At 44.3% G+C, this 19,065-nt stretch overlaps 1 protein-coding gene across 1 annotated transcript in view; it reads right to left on the minus strand.

Annotated features, from left to right (window-relative positions):
* Positions 1-6,250: 6,250 nt before the first annotated feature.
* The window catches only part of RMDN3 (regulator of microtubule dynamics 3), a gene marked incomplete at both ends in the record, with an annotated part of 39,505 nt that continues 26,690 nt past the window's right edge, over positions 6,251-19,065 (minus strand). The window contains 6 exons of the mRNA XM_082016008.1: positions 6,251-6,304; positions 8,184-8,264; positions 10,653-10,706; positions 12,650-12,748; positions 15,024-15,101; positions 15,882-15,957. Of these exons, the coding sequence (XP_081872134.1) occupies positions 6,251-6,304; positions 8,184-8,264; positions 10,653-10,706; positions 12,650-12,748; positions 15,024-15,101; positions 15,882-15,957 (442 nt within the window). The remainder of the gene's footprint in view (positions 6,305-8,183; positions 8,265-10,652; positions 10,707-12,649; positions 12,749-15,023; positions 15,102-15,881; positions 15,958-19,065) is intronic.

The raw sequence follows: 19,065 nt of genomic DNA on the forward strand, positions 1-19,065 counted from the left end.
ACGCCGCAGCTCCCCTTTCCCCGGCTGGGGGAAGAATCCGCTCCCAGCCCTTGAGCCCCTCCCAGCAAGACTCTGACCACCTCCTTTCTCGTGTTTAAGGAGAGGCGCTGCCAGGAAATACGATTATGTTTTTTGACCGTGGAAGCGGGATGCTGGGAAACGCGTCGCGTACTCACAGCCCCGTGTCATTCCCGCTCCCCGTCGGCGCCGGCAGCTGCCTTCGCGTGCAGGCAGGTACCGCGCCGCTCCCACCACAGCCGCCGAAATGCCGCAGGGTGCTCTCTGTCACTAAGCGAAAGACACCTGAGAGACCTGGCTGCAGAACCGAGCCTTTTCGCAAGAAGAAAAGCCGCCGGTCCTGTACGTGCACACCCAGGAGCATGGCAAGTCTGTAGCAGGCAGCGAGTTCAACCTTATTCGCCCCTCTCTCCCCACCCCCATTTTAACCTCAATTTCCCTTTACAGGGAAAACATTTCCCGAAGGTCAGATTTTGCTACGTGCTTTGCATACTACACTCAAATATTAGCCAAGTCAACTCCTGTAAATTAAAACAAGACAGCAATCCTATTGCTTGCAATCCTCCCACTCCAGGTTGTCTCTCAAACCAAGCAGGGTCTGTGCCGGGGTCAAATTTTGCCAGGGAATTTCCAAGGAATTACAAGTGTCGTTGAACCGAAGAAATCCGGGTTTAGCAGAAATAAGCCGGGTTGGGAGCCGGAATGACTGTCCCGTCCCCAGGAGGAAGCGATGTTGACATTTCTATTCCAATACTGAGTCAGAAGTTTCCCAGCACATCGGAGAGGTGCTCACAGCTCTGGTATTGTTGGAAACCAACTACATAACCGCATTTGTCTGCTTCCAAATCCCTCTCTCTGAACAGCTACCCTGCCCCAAGCCGCAGGGTCAGTACTGACCTCCTCTCCCAGATGTCCAGGTTGCTTAAATCCCTTTTCCCCAACCGTGCTCTAAGCCACCACTCCCTCGACCGCCAAGTTAACTCGCAAGTATTGCAAAAAGTCCCTTTCAAAAGCCATTCGGAAACCTCCGACGGCCCAAGAGTCAGAGTTACACTGAAGGACGGGGTACCGACACGTCCGGCCCCGACTCGGTGTCCTCGGCGTGTCACGCCTTTGGCTTCCTCCTCCTCCTCCGAAGCAGCAGACCTCGGCAGGATGCCCCTTGTATCGGCTCCGGCTCCTTTTCCTAGGGAAATCAAAATTCTCTGTAAGGGGACCCAGCGCACTAGAGGATGCTACAATTTCACCTTGAGGAGGAGATAAAAGGCACGAGATTACAGAGAAGTTGCGCACCGAAGACGGCCTTAATTCGGCAAGGAGGACGAAGCCAAGTGACGCTCGGCGGTGCTCAGGCCACCTCCCGAGCGAGGACTTCTTCCATGCTGGCCGCTCCCGTGTCCTGCTCCCCAGCACGGGGGTATTAGGTCTGCAGCGCACCAACACGCGAGGAATTTAAATCCGCAGCCGAACTACTCCTACCTATTCCGCTAAACCTCGTGTCCTGCTTCACTTACTCCTCTGCGCAACCACTGTATTCGAACTCCCAAACTAAGGGAATTTGGAGGAACGCTGAAGCGCAGCCGGCGCTATCATTCATTCTCTCGGCAAAGTAATTTGAAATAAAATGAGCTAAAAAAATCAGGCAGTCGAAACCACCCAGAACCAACACGGAACACAGCCTGCAAGCCCCTTGTTTGTGGTTTTTGTCCCGGAGAAGCTGATGACGGCGTTCAGGATCGCGACGGTTGAGCGCAGAATACTCGCACCGGGGCACAACTGAGGATCCGCCTTTATTTAAGAACAACTTCACCCAGAGTACGTCGTTTGCCACAAAGCCTGGCTGTATTACTTTGGTGCCTTTTAAAAACATCAGCAGCAGTTATTGTGTTGACATACAAAACCTGCTGCAGGTGTAACCCCCATTATTATAGATATAAACAGCGCTATACTAACAATAATGCTGTGCGTTACCTCCCCATCATCTCCTATTGCATTTGGCAGAGCCGCCACGCGTGCGACGACCTTTTGCGGAGGACCTCCACCGGCTGTCGGGTTTCTTCACCCACGGATCTATTGGCAAAAAAAGCAAGCGAGCAACACGGGCAACTTTAAGCAGGATTCCTTTCTCCTTATTTATAAACACTTTATTTCAAACGGAACAGCACAGTGACAATAAAGTAGTTAAATAGCTTCAGTTATCCTTTAGTGTCATAATTTAAGCACAGGTAGGTACGTCTTAAAATTAAGAGTAGCTCCAGGAAAGTATATTCCCTCACCCTGGGATAAGTCCAGAAGAAACTTTCTGGATGGGAGCAGCATAGAGAGTCTCTCTACCAAAATAGTACCAGGCAAAGTAACTCCCTGTGGCCCTGGAACGTATACAGCGCAGGCGTCTTCGAGAAATTCACACTGTACTGGAGGATTATTCTGCAAAGCACGTGCAAATTTTTAAGTCTCCGTTTCTGTGGTGTCTGAAAGCAAAGTGCACTCTCCCCTTGCAAACAGAAGGAACAGTTTCCCCGTCCCAGCCTGCGGCGTAGCAAGAGCCTAGCAGGAGACTGCTCATTTTATTGCAAAACAATGAAAAAAAAATCCCCGGCATTGATTGGGAAATGTTCTAGGTACGCAGCCTTGCCTTATCTCCACACCAACCTGCAAGCTATGCTATTAGAATGATATTATGCCAATTAGTCACGTTGTTCTTATTGGCAACAAGCCAGGAAAAGGGAAAACCAAAAGAAAAAGGTTCTTTTGCTCGTTCTGTCGTAACTTCCTGGCGACCAGACTGGAAACAGCAAAACGCAGCTTTTACCTGCGCTTGGAAGGGTCTGCGAGTTCTGCCGTCGCCCTTCAGCGTCGTCCCAGGGATGCACCAGTGCGGCCGGGCAGGCAGAGCAGAGCAGCACACACCCCGGGCCAGGCACCTGCCGGGGCCGCCCGCGGAAATCCGTCCTGGACGGAAACCAGAACAGACCTCGCGGCTTCACTCCCCAGGAGAGGGACAAGACCACGCACACAAAGGACAGGTGGCAGCGAAATGCCAGACCCTGCTCTTTTAAGCCAAAACCGAAGCCTCTTTATTAAAAACAAGACAAAAAACCAACAAAAACAACCCCAAACAAACAAAAAACCCAAAAGGGAAGCAGGCAATCAAATGCACGGAAAGCTTAAAGCATTCACCAAAGGTCTGAAACAGAATAAACGAGAGTTGAAAGGTCGCACCCATGTGAAATCATCTGAGAATGAACCCCAAAAGGAGAAGAATTACCATAATTTAATTACCACCACCTCCTCCAGGGAGGCAGGTTATTTTTATTCGGAGACTGAAGAGGTTCTGGTCACAGCCCCATACGCCCCGCACGACCACGCCAAATGCCTTCCCCCCCCGCCCCAAAGAAAATGACTTCAGCTTCCCTCGGTAAGGAAAACAAGGTTTTCTGTATCTGTTTCCAAACACGCCGTTCAGTCTGTAACCCAAAGCCATGTTTTTACAGCACTCTCTTGTGAGAGCCTTTAACAGAGGCTGCTTCTCTGGAGAGGTGCTGCCAACCCATTCGGCACCTTGGTAATTAGCAAATTAGCAAAATGCTTTCCTCGTGCATCACCCTCCTAAAGTTAGGAGGACTCAGTGAACATAACTGGGATAAACACTCAAACCTAACCCAGCAGAGAATCCAAAGCAGCAGCAGAACAGCAAATCAGCTTCCCCCCCCAAAGCCTACAACCCCTTGTTGTTTTGAAACAGACACCCCCCAAAAACCAAAGGAGAATTTAAATCTGTGAAAACACAGAGTGAAAGTTATCTCCCAAAAATACATAACCTAAAGACTCCTATAAACAGCTGACACCTTGACAAGTTAAACAACAGGCGAAGGCGTGAAGGAGTTTGCGAGTAAGTAAAGCCTTGGACTCTTGGCAGTGTAAGTATCTCCTTTTCACACTCTTCCGATCACGTACGCTGAAACCATTTACTTTTGAAAGGCACCAACGTTTAAGCAACGCACAGAACAGCAAACACTGCTGATTAATATCACTCTTGGACTTGCTGGCAGGGAAAGGCAAGGCAAGTGCAGCTAACCACATGACTGTTTCGAGAGCTGTTTCTCTCCAGGAAAAAAACCCTGCAAATCCTTCATGAAAGAATCAAGCTGTTGGTCATCATCTTTTGGATATCACTGTTGAGGATTTCCCAGTTTGGCTTAAGCAACCAAAAGAAAACTTGTGCAATTTTTTAAAGACTGAATGTTTAAAAGAAGAAAATGGTCATCGACTGGGAAATATTCAAAGCAAGACAGATTCACACTGAGTAAAAAAGGCAGCTTCATCATTCCACTGAAGAACTGCAAGAAAAGCATACATTAAGTATAAAAAAAGTCCCGCAGTTACAGATCAAGTGCCCACTCATCACAAGGGGAGCTCCGCACAAAAGCGCAGGGATCAACTTTAGCCCGTCAGGGTTCAGTTCTCCATTCGTAAGTACCAATTTCTATCGTTTCAAGCAAGCAAAGCTAATTGCACACTTGCCTGGATCTCATGAGATGAGTTCAGCACCAAAATCTTAGAGGGGGGGGGGCAGGGAGCTGAAGAGTGCCAAATCTATAAAATGGGAAGATTCTAAGCTTGGGTTTGCTACACATTTCCCCTTCAGCATTATTTTCACAAAGTAAAAAAGCCATCAGTTTAATACACAGGTGCAAGGGACTAAAAAGGTGATTAAGAAATGTTTTACTCTTGCACTTCTTTACACTTCACAAACACTATACAACATGGTAAGACATAACAAACATTAAAAAATAAGCCTCCGCTTAGCTGCCAGCTGGAATTTGAAGGGGTATCAAGAAAGCCTTGCTAAATATTTGGGGAAATTTTTGAAGGTAGTTTTTGCTCCACCATTTGTGTCAGTGTGCAGCACAGTTTGCTTTTCCTCTTTGGTACCCAGAAGCTGTCAGAGGAAATGTCAGTTGTCAGCTTCACCTTCTCGATGTCGCCTACTGAGTCAAGAAGAACTGGTAGAAGAACATTACAGGGAGGCATCAGCTTTGCCACAGAATATTCCCATTCCCATAACCAGTGTTTCATTGGTAAATAACTACTTTTCAAACTAAGTTATTACATCTAAACCATAGCAGCACAGTTTGGAGGGACATAAAAAGTTTTCAGTCTCATGCGAGTGCAGTAACATCAGCGGGAGGAAGTCCTAAAGTTTAAAATCATTACTCACTTCTGACAAAAGCAATGCACCTCTTAAAAAATAAAAGTTTGTATTGTGAAGGAAATCTCCTTGGTCCCCTGGTAATAACTCACTATAGTGAGCAGTGCTGGCTTCCCCCCGGTGGAAAACCAGTAAGGTAGTTTAGGCATAGTTGGAAAGGGCCAACAAGAGCGTCTTTTGGACACCACCATTAATTTTTTCACAGCAAAGAAGAAAGGGCTGACAACTCGCTTATTTTAAGTCACTGTCGTCATCTTTTTCTGCAATTGTCTTTTCTTAAGCCACAGTTTCAGTGTCCTTTTGAGTCACCGGGCTGCGGGCAGTGTGAACATCCCGCTGCCTCCAGTGCATCACGCTGGTAAAAATCAGCGGCACACCCACCGCTGAGCAGAGTAGCTCGAAATTCTCTCTCACCTATATATCTACGAAAGGCCTGTAATCAGTTATTTCAACTGATCCACTTAATACATATTATTAAGGAAAAGAGAAAATGGTTAATCTGAAAAAAAAATTTGGCTGAAGTCTTCCTCAGGGATCGGTTGAGAGAGCTCACCAGCAAGCAGGCCTGAAGCTCAGGTTGTCAGGCAGGTAGAGTTTGTGATATAAAATATATATGTGTATATATAAATATGTATATGTTTCTGTATATATTTTATACCACAAAGTATATCTCTCATATATATCTGATATATATAATCACAAATATTTTTGTATCACAAATTCTACCTACGCAGTCGTCGTCCCCCCCACCCCTCGGTTTTTAGGAATCTGACTTTTTTTTTTTCATTTTAAAATCAAAACACATGCAGTGCTGTAAAAAGGAAAATAATACAGAATTGTATCCGATTAAATCCCACCAAGATTTTTTCCAGGATGTGCTGATGAGACCGCTGCGTGTTTTCTCCTGTATACTCTTGTGGCTTATCCATGAAGTGCAATCAAAATTGTCAGGATCACGAAACCCTTTTAACTGGAATTTTACTGTCTGTGCAGTATCAAGTGGAATGAGCCTCTACATATTTATTCTTCCCAGACTGACCGCATCTCTTCAAGTTCTCTCTCGCTTTCTGCATCCTGTAAATGCAGTAAGAGAACAGATAAATATACAGCCCAATTGAAACAATTAAAAAAAGAGAACTTCCCGTTTCTTCTCCAACCCCATACCAGGTTTTAAGTATACCCCCAGCCTTACATTTTTCCTCCTAATGCTTTTTCCCTCCCCTGTACTTCCCTATTGACGCTACTGTCTTTGAAGCCTGTTTAAGTTTTCCAAGTATCAAAGAGAGTTTCTCTTATATTTCCTTTTGTGCGACAAGAACTGACAACCAAAACAGCAGAACTGAAACCTCTGCTCCCTCGCTGACTTCCACAGTCTGGATAAATGCCTCTGTGTTTCCTTCTCAACATAGTGGAAGTTATTTGATTGATGATGAGAACCAACATTTACAAAGACAAGCACTGGCTTCCTTGCTCAACTCCCACTTTCAATGTCAGAGCTAGAGAGAGAATTAACTGTTCATGACCTTTCTGACTGTAGCTTTTGTTTTTTTCCCGAAAATCTCAGTGCTCTTCCGATTAAACTCTTATGCCTCCAACACATGTATTTCTTGTTCTTTTGGAAAAAATCCTGTTTCTATTTATCAGACATACCATTCTAACTCTGTCTAGAGAGACTGCCAGCCAGCGTACGGTGAGGAAGCTCCTCATCAGGCAGAGCTAGGGTATTTCTTTCTGCACGAAGGGAATAAATTCTGCTCCACGCCCTGGTTTCCCCAGACTTGGCGCAGCCAGTGGCCAAGTGGTTTATGCAATACAGGACAGTGCCCTGCAGGTGGTAGCACAGGCAAACCAGCCCCCCGCCAGGATCTCTTGCATACTTGTGGCTTGAATCTCTGCAGAATACTTTTGCTACAGCAACCTAAAAACTAACTATGGCCTTAAAAACAGAGTGGCACGAAAATGCTGCGCGTTTCTGTAATTCTGCCTTCCACCCAGAACGTTCATTCCCTCAGACTAAGGCTGAAGCTGTAAGAGCTGGAGGACGCTGCTTACGTTACTTCGCCTGCATTTTTCATGACAACGCAAAGAACCTCAGATTAATATTAAAAGCTGATGTGTTTTTATTCAGTTTCTATTCAGTAATTCGAGGGCACCGTCTATACAGTTTCTACTTAACAGGAAAAGTGCAAAGGAAAAGGAAAGTGCAAAAGAGCTCCCAGACAGGGAACACTGCCAGACGGCAGTTTCTAAAAGGCAGTACAGTCTGCTCTCCAAAACCCTGTAAAAGCAGTAAGAGATGAAATATCCTAGATATTGGGGAAAAAAAAAAATGCTGGGCAGCACACGCAAACTTCCGAGTGGCTCGGCACAACCAGCTCCAGCCTGGGGGAGCTTAGGAGCCAACGTGGCACCAAGGGAGTTACATGTTGGCTGCTCCCCCAAAGCCACACGGGTAACTAGGAGAGGAAATACAGTGCTCCCGCCCTGGGACAACCACCCAGCTTAGGTGTCCCCGTCTGAATGGAGCCGGCCAGGCATGACAGCACCCAAACGAATAAGCCTTCCCTAAAAACGGCGTACCAGGAAACGCACTGCAGTTGCTCGGCGCTTCTGCAGACGCTCCGGTTTATGAGCTGCGCTGCTGGATACGTGCTGGGCCTTCAAACGTGTCTATAAGCTCACCCTGCAAGTAACACAGTATTTGCATGGTGCTGGGCTGGACTTCTAAGCCCCTATCAGACGTACGCTCAACTTCTTAGTATTTTTCACTATCTTGCTGAATTGCTTTAGGCATTCGGGTAACAGGTCCCAAGAGACGAAGAGGGTCCACAGTAAGGAACAAAATACTTTAAAACCTGGGCTTACGAGATGGAACACCTTTTAGAGAACAATTTTATCTCTGTAACTATTTCATCTCTGCTCATCACCAATGTGCGCTCACTGAGACTGCTACCTCTTTTGTATTAACTGGAAGCTCTGAAGCAAGATTCATCCAGAGAACAGCTGCAGAGTTATTCCCCAGGTCCCTGTAACACTGTGAAGAAAAAATGACAACGTGAGAAGAGTAAAATGGGAAAAAACAGGCAGCAAATTTAACTGAGCAATTAGGAACCCTGGCAACTGGTAAAAATAGCTATTTCTACCCCTTAACCATTTGCACTGTATAGTTTCAGGCTTCTGACATTTCCTGCAGTATCCTTCATTCACTAAGCACTACAATCACCGTCAGATTATGGAATACTAGACTTCCTTTTTTGTTTTGGCTTGGGTTTTTTTGGGGGGGAGGCAAGGAGATTGGGTTTTTGGTTGGAGATCTTAAGGTGTCCACAGGGATTTTCACCATTTTCAAAGCTCTATTGCTATTTCCACTTAGCCACTATTCCTCACACCACTTTCATCATCAAACCGCTATGTTGAGAGCACAGCATCTTACGAAGCTTATATTCCCTAGACCCTTGAAAATGAGGTTCAGCTGCAAGCACTGTAACATCTAATATTTACGGGTCTCTCGGGTCTCACAATAGGTGTGAAATATTCTTCATCGTGAATTCTTCTCCAACAGCAGAAAACAATCATCTCTCTGTAACAGGAAGCTTTTTGGTGCCTAGAGAGTCATGGAGGCATTTGGGGACTACGAAATAAGTATGGTAAAAGGAAGCCGTTGCTAAAAAAACCCAAACCATCCGCAATGCAGTTAATCATTGTTGTAACTGCCATAAAAAGCCAACGTTCAGTTAGAGTAAGAAGAGCAGTTAAAACTCCTGCAGGGCTATTACTTCAGACTCTGAAATGTCACTGCACGGTACATGCAATGTGTGTATTTTGGTGATTTTTCCTGCGTCGTGGGATAGCTCTGAAAGAGAACTATCTGTTCTGCTGTGAGCGCTGTCAGATTTCTGCATCTGGTGAATTCAAAATAGATGGAGTCATGGACCTCCTCAAAGCCTTTAAAACCCTATGTCCCTGCATATCAGTCAAAAATGTCTGAAGATGACTATAAAGCTTGAAGTACTCAGAGTGGTACTTTTTTTTTTACTCTTGAGTACCATTTCAAAATAATTAGATACCAATTGCACTTTTTAAATTTTGCAATTAAGTACATGATCCAAAGTGACAGAGCCTGAGATTAAGAAAAAAAACCCACAAACCAAAACCGAAGAGATACAAGTAGTCCTATTAACTTTTATGCTAATTTGTGTTTGCAGAGTATTTCAGAAGCTCAATCACATCTGCCACACATGTGGTGAACCATTAGTCCGATAAATACGTATCATCCCATGTAGATTACACACAATGAAACCCAAATTTTTAAATCAGCTCTGAAAAAATCTATTCAGGTTAAGACTTGCAAGGATTTGCTGCTGTAACTTCACTGGAAGTAAGTTCCAAGCCTTCCATCCTTTACTCTACACAAGACATTTAGGGGTGATTTTGAATTTCCATGAATGCTGGCTCTATTTACAAGCAGAGAGAGAAGCAAATAAGAGCACATTCATCATGGTACATAAGCAGCCAGGCTAGCTGGTTTACAAATACATAACGGATTTTACCTAATAGACTCATTACCAAATACACACAGTGAGTGGCAATATATCAAAGACAAAATCCAGCTGGTGTGAAGGCTACTACACCTCGTGCTGGATTTTCCTCCTCTGCTATCACCTTCATTTTCCTTTAACGAGATACTTATTGAGAAATAAATTCTGCACCTAGGTTCCAGTAATAATGTGCTCCAGACCAAGCAGATCCTACAACTTGCACACTATCCTGACAAAATTCACATTCTATGGGACATTGGGAATTCAGGAATTTCACAGAGAATGACTACAGTTACTCTTTGCTATAACCACTCCGGCTAATATTTCTAGAGCTATTTGGGTTTAAGTATTTCTAGAGTCCAACTGCAGGTTGTATGAATTAAGCAGCAATTTTAACATTTAAGAATTCAAAACAGATTACTCCCTCAATGCAAACAAAAAGATCTCTGGAGCTTCAGCTCCAGACAGTCGCGGTGTACCGAGTCGCTCAAGACTCCCATCTGTATTGGTAAGAGAGAGACATACTTTATCCTTTGCCCCGTGATTCTCTTTCTGTATACATCACAGAAATCCACGGGGGTGGTGGGACTAAACCTCCAGTCTGTGGCTTACAAGTTACCAATGCGGCTTTATATAGAATTTGATCTGTTAAAAAACAAGACGGATGCTCCACGGGATGACTCAAAGGCAAAATTCTCCCAGAATTTTAATACTTCTAGGTGATTTGGCATTTTTTAGAAACATTATCTCATAAAATCTTGCTTCTGCATGGAGTAATTTACATGTTCTTAGCACTTTACAGCCAAAGCTAATTTTTTAATACAAATATTTCTTGTCCTAGGAGTATATGACTGATCTAAAGAAAGCAACAAGTGACTGGTTACCTTGGCAATGTATACTCTTCCTGCTTTGGAAAACCCTGGGCTCAGTTCCTCAACCTACAAAGAACAGAGGGGAGGGTGCAAGAGGCAGAGAAAAGTGACATTAGACTATGCAAGGGACACAGTCAATGCTTCCATCAGGCTTACTGCATCTCTTAAAAAAGAAAAGGAAAAAAAAAAGATGACTAAACCGTACTTTCGTAAATATATAGATCAGTGTAGGAATTTTTCGTAGGCTTGCCTGGCTGGGCTAGTAGAGTCCTCAGATTCCCATAAAGTGCCTGTGACTCAAATGAACAACATTCATGCTCTCACCTAATATAAGCGTCATGGAAGAACAGTGAGGTTGTGAAGTCGAGCACTGAGAACCTAAGGGAAACTCAGAACCAGCTTGATATCCTCCTCCTGCACATGTGTGTGCACTATTTTTAACCTCCTTGCCCATTCAGTCTCATCCACTTGGGCTCCTCCCAAATACGCTGGTGCCAAACCTCAGCCACCTGAGGTGAGCAAAAAGGTGCCACCTTTCCCCAGTTTTTATCTTCTCCTTCCCAGCTACTAACTCCCAGTTTCCTAGTTGCTGACGTCCCTCTGCGTTCTTCCATTCACCTCAGTTATAGTCATCACTCTCCAAGCAACTTTCTTCCAGTCTGTTCTATTACGAACCCTTGGCTTGACCCATATCCCACCTGCATTCAAACTCCCCACCGTACTCTCCCAGGAAGCCCCAGGCCAGACATCAGAGGAAGCACTGAGAGCACGACACAATGTTCCTCCCCTTAATCCTGTTCTCTGGCCTTAGACCTAGTTCAGCTTGTGACTATCCCAGAGCTACAATTTGCAGGAAGATTTCCATTCCCCTGAAGCATGCCAACGGTGGCTGAAAGCTGAAATGGACCCTGCTGAGCATATGGGAAGTGCACTTGTTCAGGGGACAGTTAGCTTCCAGAGGGATGCTTTTGTGTCCTTTTAAAATTCTCTCCGTATTTGACCAAAGCTAAACCTCAGAAAAATGCAAGTTCCTCTTTCAACCCACAGCACCTCTACCTTTTCAATAAAAGTGACAAGCTATGTTTCTCTCTAATAAAAAGACACAAAACACTTTGCCTCAAACTTATCTCTGAAATGATTTAACCACTTTGGCTGAAAAGTATATTGCCTAGAGCAGATACCTATCACAAGCTTCCCTCTCAGACAACTACATTTTGGCAAAATTATAAGAAATTGAAATGAGTATGATATTCCCTGACACTTTGCAGAACTGCTGGCCCGATCTATGAGTTATAAAGTGGCAGGGCAATTTGTTTCTGTAACACTTCATCAGAGGTGCTTAAGAGTAGTTCTCACAGGCACAGCAAGACAGTGTTTAACTCATGCATTTTGTGCAGACCCTTTCAACAAGAGCTATACGCTCAAAAATGCACCTCGGGCCATGTCTTAAATTCATTTTCATCAACAGGGGGACAAAAAAAAGGTATTCAGAGGGCAGGATTCTTACAACATAGAAAGTACTCCTAAGAATTTCTTTCTAGAAACACATAAGCAATGTGCCCCTGAAAGCTTTATGTAGTTGTCTTCGCAAGCTTGAATTGGAGAAGTTTGACCTAATCAGACAGTATCTATGCAAGTATTCCCAGGGATGAGCTCAAACAGATCTTACAGACCCTGAAAGAGTACAGACCATATGCATTTAGTATCAAGCAATGAATCACTCCACTATGCAGGTTTTAAAAGGAAAAACAAAACCCTTAAAACAATTCTGAACACTCTGGGTCTAGTTCCGACGTCTTCAAAATCACGTTCTTCTGTCAAGCTATTCTATAACAGAGGCTCAAAAATTTTTACTTTCACCAGCTTTTCTTCCACAAGTTCTAGTCAACTGAGACGTATCATGGAGCACTTGGGGAGTGATGAGTTTAAGCAGAATACAAGTACTCCAATCCCCCACTTGTGATTGCATTTGTTAGGTTAGCGATTCCCTTGCTTATCAGATTTATTACCCGTAAGAAGTTCTGCAGGGCGTCCAGTACAGTGGCTGTAGGAGGGGCTTCAAACAAAGCAGAAGCAGTCTTTTTTTCAAGCCATCCCAGGTGGGAAACCTGTGGAGACAGTAAGATGGACTGTCAAACCCACTAGAGACACAGCATATGCAAAACTATACAGACAAGGAATTATCCAGTTTCTTGTGCGCCTGGGAGAAAGCCAAAGATCTTGGTAGTGTCGGCAGATTCCGGACGAGTATCCAAGTCCAGCCACAGAATTAAACCCGATTTGCTTTTCCTTGTCCCGAGTCAGCTGTTGCAGTTCCATACAGCAGCTGCCACATAACATGCATAACACTCAAATTAAGATTTGTCTCCACAACTGAGTATTACAGGCGTGGGACAGTGTGGGTGGTCCAAAATCCCAAACCGTCCTATTGCCACCACACCAGTCCTGGCAGCTCCCACCTACGCATCGGAGCAAACGCACAGATGGAGCCCACCCGTCTCCCATCTTAAATCTTGTACGAGAACGTGTTCTCACCATGCGAAGATCCCTTGAGAGAGGCAGGCTAAAGCCTTCCCACCAACAGAGATATTCACATTTTGAGAAATAGGTAGCTATTATAATTATTTAATGGAATCTTATTCTCCTGCTCCCAGCTCCCCTCTCTCTGATAACAAACACCCTGAAGGTTCAGTGGGGGAAAGGACGCATGGGACTGTAACTTCTGATAATACCATCTTTGTTTAATACTCTGTAATTCTTACAATGCAGAATAGCAGAAGTACTAACATATTTCTACATACATCTGCTCTCGTTCCATAGCTTCAGCAGCTCTAAGAGCAGTCAGGCTGAGTAGAAAGTCCACAGCAGAATGAAGAGCTAGAAGCTCCCACTAGTTTAGCTCACCGCTCCTCTGTAACTACCGGTGTCAATTATCCCAGCTACGATCTCTGCAATGTGACTTCGTTTTTGACAGCAGCAAAGCGCTTTCAAATTGTATAAACTGAAAAGTAGATAGTTACTGCAAGCTCTTATTTCTTTTTATAGGCACTAAATCTGATTTATGGTATTTGACTCCAAGCTTTTCCCTGTCAAGAAATATAAAGCAGCCGGCACGCTGCTTCTAATACCTCCAATACTTTGTGTAGCAAGGGCAAGGAAACACATGCAAAGGATTATACAGACATACTGTGTGCAGAAGCTCTTGCCAGCCCTGACATCTCCTTGATCACATCCATATGTGCCTAAAGGGTTGCAGGTAGTTTCTTTTTACTGAGTAAAGCACAGGGAACAGTAAGCTAGTTTGCAGCTAGTGCCTTTCCTAATCCATTCTTTGCCATTTCACCTCCCATGCCACCTGCAGTGACTAAAAAACAGTCCAGAGCCCTGAACCCTTCAGCGCTCCAATTCAGAGCGGTTCAAAAATAACACTTTTAGCAAACAGCTTCCCTCTAGGCAAGAGACAAAAAACAGGGGAAAAATGAAGAGCGGAACAGCGGCAATAAATAAATGAAACAGCAAAAACCCCAGCAGCTTTTACTCTATTGCAGACAGGTACACCAAATACTTTTAAAGCCTTTGTTGATCCAGGGACAAAAGTATTACAACAGCAAGAGCAAACGATACAGCCAATACAAAACCACACTCTTCATGCTTTTAAAATCTTCAGCGTGTCTTCAATACCACTAACCTTCCTCTACCTCCTCCTGGCCTTTGATCGTTAGCACAGAGCAACGCGCTGGAAAGGGGCTCAGCCAGCATTTGTCCTGATCACCAACTCGGTGTTTCTGTAGCCCCTCTCTTGCTATGAACTTACATAAACTCTTACCAAAAACCTGTACCGTTTAAAATCTAGTGCTCTGAGTGGTAACGCCAAGATGAAGGTATATGTTTCAGGTTTAACGGGAGGCAGACAAGAGGGAGATGGACTGCCCAAGACTTCTCAACCCCAGTTAAGGAAACAACTTAGATGGAAAGCTGCGGGGTTTGGAATGACACTGTATCCTGGCAGACAAGAGTTTCAGTAGTGCTTTTATAAAAGCATTGAGGTGCTACACGTAGAAGAACATGAGCTTTTACATCGTAAGAGGTTTCTGAACGCAATGCATTTACAGCAATCATCAGTGGAGTGTTTTTCCCGGCACTGTTTCAGGGCTGAAATGAAGAGTTTCTAGATCCCATGCAAGTGCAACTTCTAAACTACTTCCTCAAGCAGCTGGAATATTTCTGTACCAGAACTTTCTGGTACAATATCTGAATTCAGTAGCTAAAGAGTACCCTCAGTCCTTATGGCTGGTGGTTTGAATCCACCTATCTTTCACTCAAACAGGGAATTAAATTCCAAGAAGGAAGAAAACAGCAATAAGTAGTAATAAACTATTTTACCTGGTAACACCACCTGCCCAAAAGATAGTAAGACTTTGGATCTTCTGGTTTCAGTTCAATCGCTTTATCAATGTGTTCCTATGGAAAATCATCACCAACACACATCACATTTTTGTTATCAGCAAATACAATAACCACAAGAGCAGATGAACAAACGTGCAAAGAGGAAAGGAAGAAGTCCACAATTCAAGTGTCAGTGATCAATAAAACTAAGCTACAAAGAGATTCTTGAATCTTCTCAAAAAGGCTTCAGTGAACACAGAACACCAGCATTTTATCAGCCTTGGAGACAAGAATTACTACACACAAAAAAATGAAGCTGCCCTTCATTTTATTCTACCACCTTTTCAGAGCTTTGACATAACCAAATTACTGGCCATGTCAATAACTGATGAGGTAATAATTATACGTGGCCTGTTCTGTAGTGACTGTTCCAGGTGCATCCTTTTACCCTGTAACATCCCCGCTGTGGGTGAAAGGCAAATAAAGGGATCTGAGGCAGATTAAATCCTCTTTGAAAATAACCATTTTGCATTTATGAGCTGGTGCTGTATCTTATTACCACATGGTAATTTCATGTTTCAAGTTCTCTGTCTCATCAGATACATACATTTTATTTGCAAGGCTTTTCTTCTTTTTTTCTGAGATTATAGCATGCAAAAGTGCAGAGCCAGACCCGCCACCCTCATCACGTGTCGCTGGAATCACCCTCCTCAGCCCAAACCGCCCACCCACAGCATCCCTTTGAGACCTATCGCCTCCCTAGTAAGAGCTGCAGCCAATTTTTCCTAGCTGACTACTATAGAAATAAGTATTGATCAATACTTACACAAAAACCAGCATGTCCTTTCTACTCACCTTAAAAACATATCCAGTTTGAATGCGCTTCTGAATACTCTCATGTTCTGATAACTGCCCACAAAGAATAGCGTACCTGCACAGAGGAGACATTTGCATGAAATCAGACAGTCAGGTTTAAAAATACATTTACATTCTGTTGATATCTTCAGAAGGAAGACGTAGAAGTGCATTAAAGCTTCACAATTTACTGGGGAAAACAAGGAATACCGTACATCTTTTACAGGGAAGAGGCATATGCAGTAAAAATTTAGTGCACAAGAAGGTATTAGCATGAAGGATACCGGCAAGTCAACAGGAACGGTCTGAAGTGACACAAAAATTCATTGCACTGATGGCTGGAAAGCCTTACTTCTACGTAAAACAGGAGCAGCACACTTCTACACCCTGAATTTCTTCATTCAGCAGTGAAACAGTGTCAAAACACAGAGCAGCGAAGAGTAAACGCTACTGCAGCGAGAGCCAGAACGACGAAAAGCTCTAATTAACTCAGGTGCACAACAATCTTCCATACACAACACTCAATCGATAGCACAGCGGTTGTCTACTTCGAGGGAAAATACTGCGAAAACCTACCTATATCCTGCAGCCCCACACGGCCACCAAACTTGGGAAACAAAATAACAGGTTTTCAGTGTTGCAAGTGCAAAGCCATTTAGTTTTGTCTAGCAAGAGATGGTAAATTTTGACCATGAGAAGTACAGTGCCTAGCAAAATCAGTTATTTCATGAGCTGTGAAAGTTAAGTAAGGTTAGTTACTCATGGATTTGCACCCTCCCACCTCACCTCCCCGCACCACAGGGTTCAAGAAGCGGTTCCCAAGAAGCGACAAGTCGTGGAGGCGTGCGAGGGCACCACTGCTAAATAGAACAGGCGAACTGAAGTTTCGGACGCGCTGATTTGGTCTTTCACCTCTGCCATCCCGCTTAGGTGAGGGCTGTGGGAACGGAAGAGGCTTCCCCCCCTCTCCTCTGAGTTTGGCTCAAAAAATATTAGGTGGAACAGATGGACAAATGAATAACACAAGCCTCGTTCTTTCAAAAAATAAAGCTGAAAAGAAGACAGATGTGAGTAAACTTCCCCTGAGATTTCTTTTACTCCATCCACATCCCAGTGCCACATGATATCCCAAAGCATGCCTGGTGATGGTTAACCACAACAGATGTTCGTGCGGGAATTTGTCAGGAGACTTTTGAATCTCCAAGTTCACTTTCTTCAGTGTCATGAAAACACCCACAAAACATTTCACACCTCATTGCTCTTGCCTGAACTACATTTTCAATGTGTGAGTTACAACAGAAAGAAGTTTCATCTCCTGAATATTTACAATTCTGTCATTAAATCTCATTCCTTAACATGCTAATTCTCTTGTGAAAAGAACCAACTGTTTTAAAATTCTTATTCTTCATGTTAATGGAAAAGATTACCAGATCAATGTCTCAATGGGGTAAAATCTTTTCCCCCAGTTGAAAAAGTTCACAGTTGCACCGTCATAATCTGTCACTTGCAGACAATGAAGTGTTTTTATGACCTTCTCCAGTTTGTTTCACAACAAACATCAGCCTGTGCTAAATATCCCTAACCATAACACGATTAGGGTTTAGAAATACAAGCCAATAAAAGGCTTCTTTTCTAAGACCACAAGATAAAATATTCCTATACAATAAATCATGTGGTCTGTAGCCTCGTTTAACGCACAGGAATTTGCCAGACGATGGCTCCTATAACCATATTGTTTAGGCTCTTGCATACGTGGGCAGGCATTAAACATAATTAGGTCAAGTTTCAGGTTTTGCAACAAAACGGGGAAACACCATGCCTTTTTAAAACAGAGGCTAAAACTCCACGTAGTCTCCCTTTATACTACCCCGTCCTTCCTCAGGGAAAGCCTAACGAGCCCCTTAGATCAGCCACAGTTCCGATGGGACGCTGAGCTAGCCCAGCCCGATCCCTCCCACCAACCACCATATAAAAGTCAAGTGCTGTGATACTCAGCTGTCAAGGAATATAAATACCACATTTTTTAACAGCCTGCTGCAATGTTATGTTAAATAAGCAGTAAAGAGTAGTCCTAAGTTTTGTGTCATGAAAAAAAGTTTAAAAAAAAAAATTTTTTTTTAAATGGTAAGAGATGCCCAAGCTGGTTTTTCACTGCAGTCCCAGGAAAAGACAACTCCACCCGACCCAGCTTTTCAAGTCTCAGCCCTTTGCATGAACCTTCCGTTTCAACTTGCGCCTGCAGGCCCAGGGCCACCAGCCCGTTGCTGATTCTTATACGCAAGACTTTGCAGTTCGGAGATTTTAGGCTCTGGAGCTCTTCAGATCCCGACTTCCCCTCCTGACTCGGCAGCGCCAACATGGTTTTCTGCTTTTATCTCTCCTGCTTGTTTAGCTTGGCTTGCTGGAGCCATTTGTTCTGGTTCGTTTTGTGAAATGCCTCGGGGTGAACGTCACGAGAGGCACTGCTGAGCCGCAGGAGGACTGACTGGCAGTGACAGGCCGGATTAAAAATAATGCGTTAGGGAAAGGGAATTTCATCTTCCGCAAACAAGATGTAACCTCTGAAGCACTGTTCCCGAAACCTTCTGTTATGATATCGCCCAGCTAATTATTAACCAGAACTACTCATTAAGCTGCCGACACTGGCCAAACTGCAAGTTCCCGTAGGGATCTCAGCTCAGTAAGGATTTCCCCGTTTATTAGAAAATAACCTCTGTGGAAGCAGATACACTACCAGACCAGAGACTGCCTGTTCTTCCAGCTTAAATCCCCAAGCTGGGAACACGCAGCGCTGAAGAAACGTCATTTCGATGCTGCACTCTGGCTGACTCCCCCCGAAGCAGGACTCCCGGCCCCCGAACACCAACCACACAGCTCCGCGCGGCCCAGCGCCTCCAGCCCCACGGGCAGGGTGGTTTGCCAACCCAAATACATCTCCTTTCCCTCTTAACTCTTCCAAAGATGCGCTAGCGGCTGTGCCAGTGCTCTCTTCTGCAGGAGGCAATAGGTAAATTAAAAAGAAACTGTCAGGCAAAGGGGAATAAAAGGCGAAAGGGGAAGAGTGGGGAGGAGCAGCTATTTTGCAGCCCGCTGATCAAAGTGAAATACAGCGTGTTCTACGTTGCCGAAGATGAGTCAAACAGGAAAGCCTGGCCACTGACAACAGCATGAAGAGATCGAAGTC

The sequence above is a fragment of the Phaethon aethereus genome (genome assembly GCF_964289735.1).
Source record: "Phaethon aethereus genome assembly, contig: HAP1_SCAFFOLD_343, whole genome shotgun sequence".
Taxonomy (NCBI): domain Eukaryota; kingdom Metazoa; phylum Chordata; class Aves; order Phaethontiformes; family Phaethontidae; genus Phaethon; species Phaethon aethereus.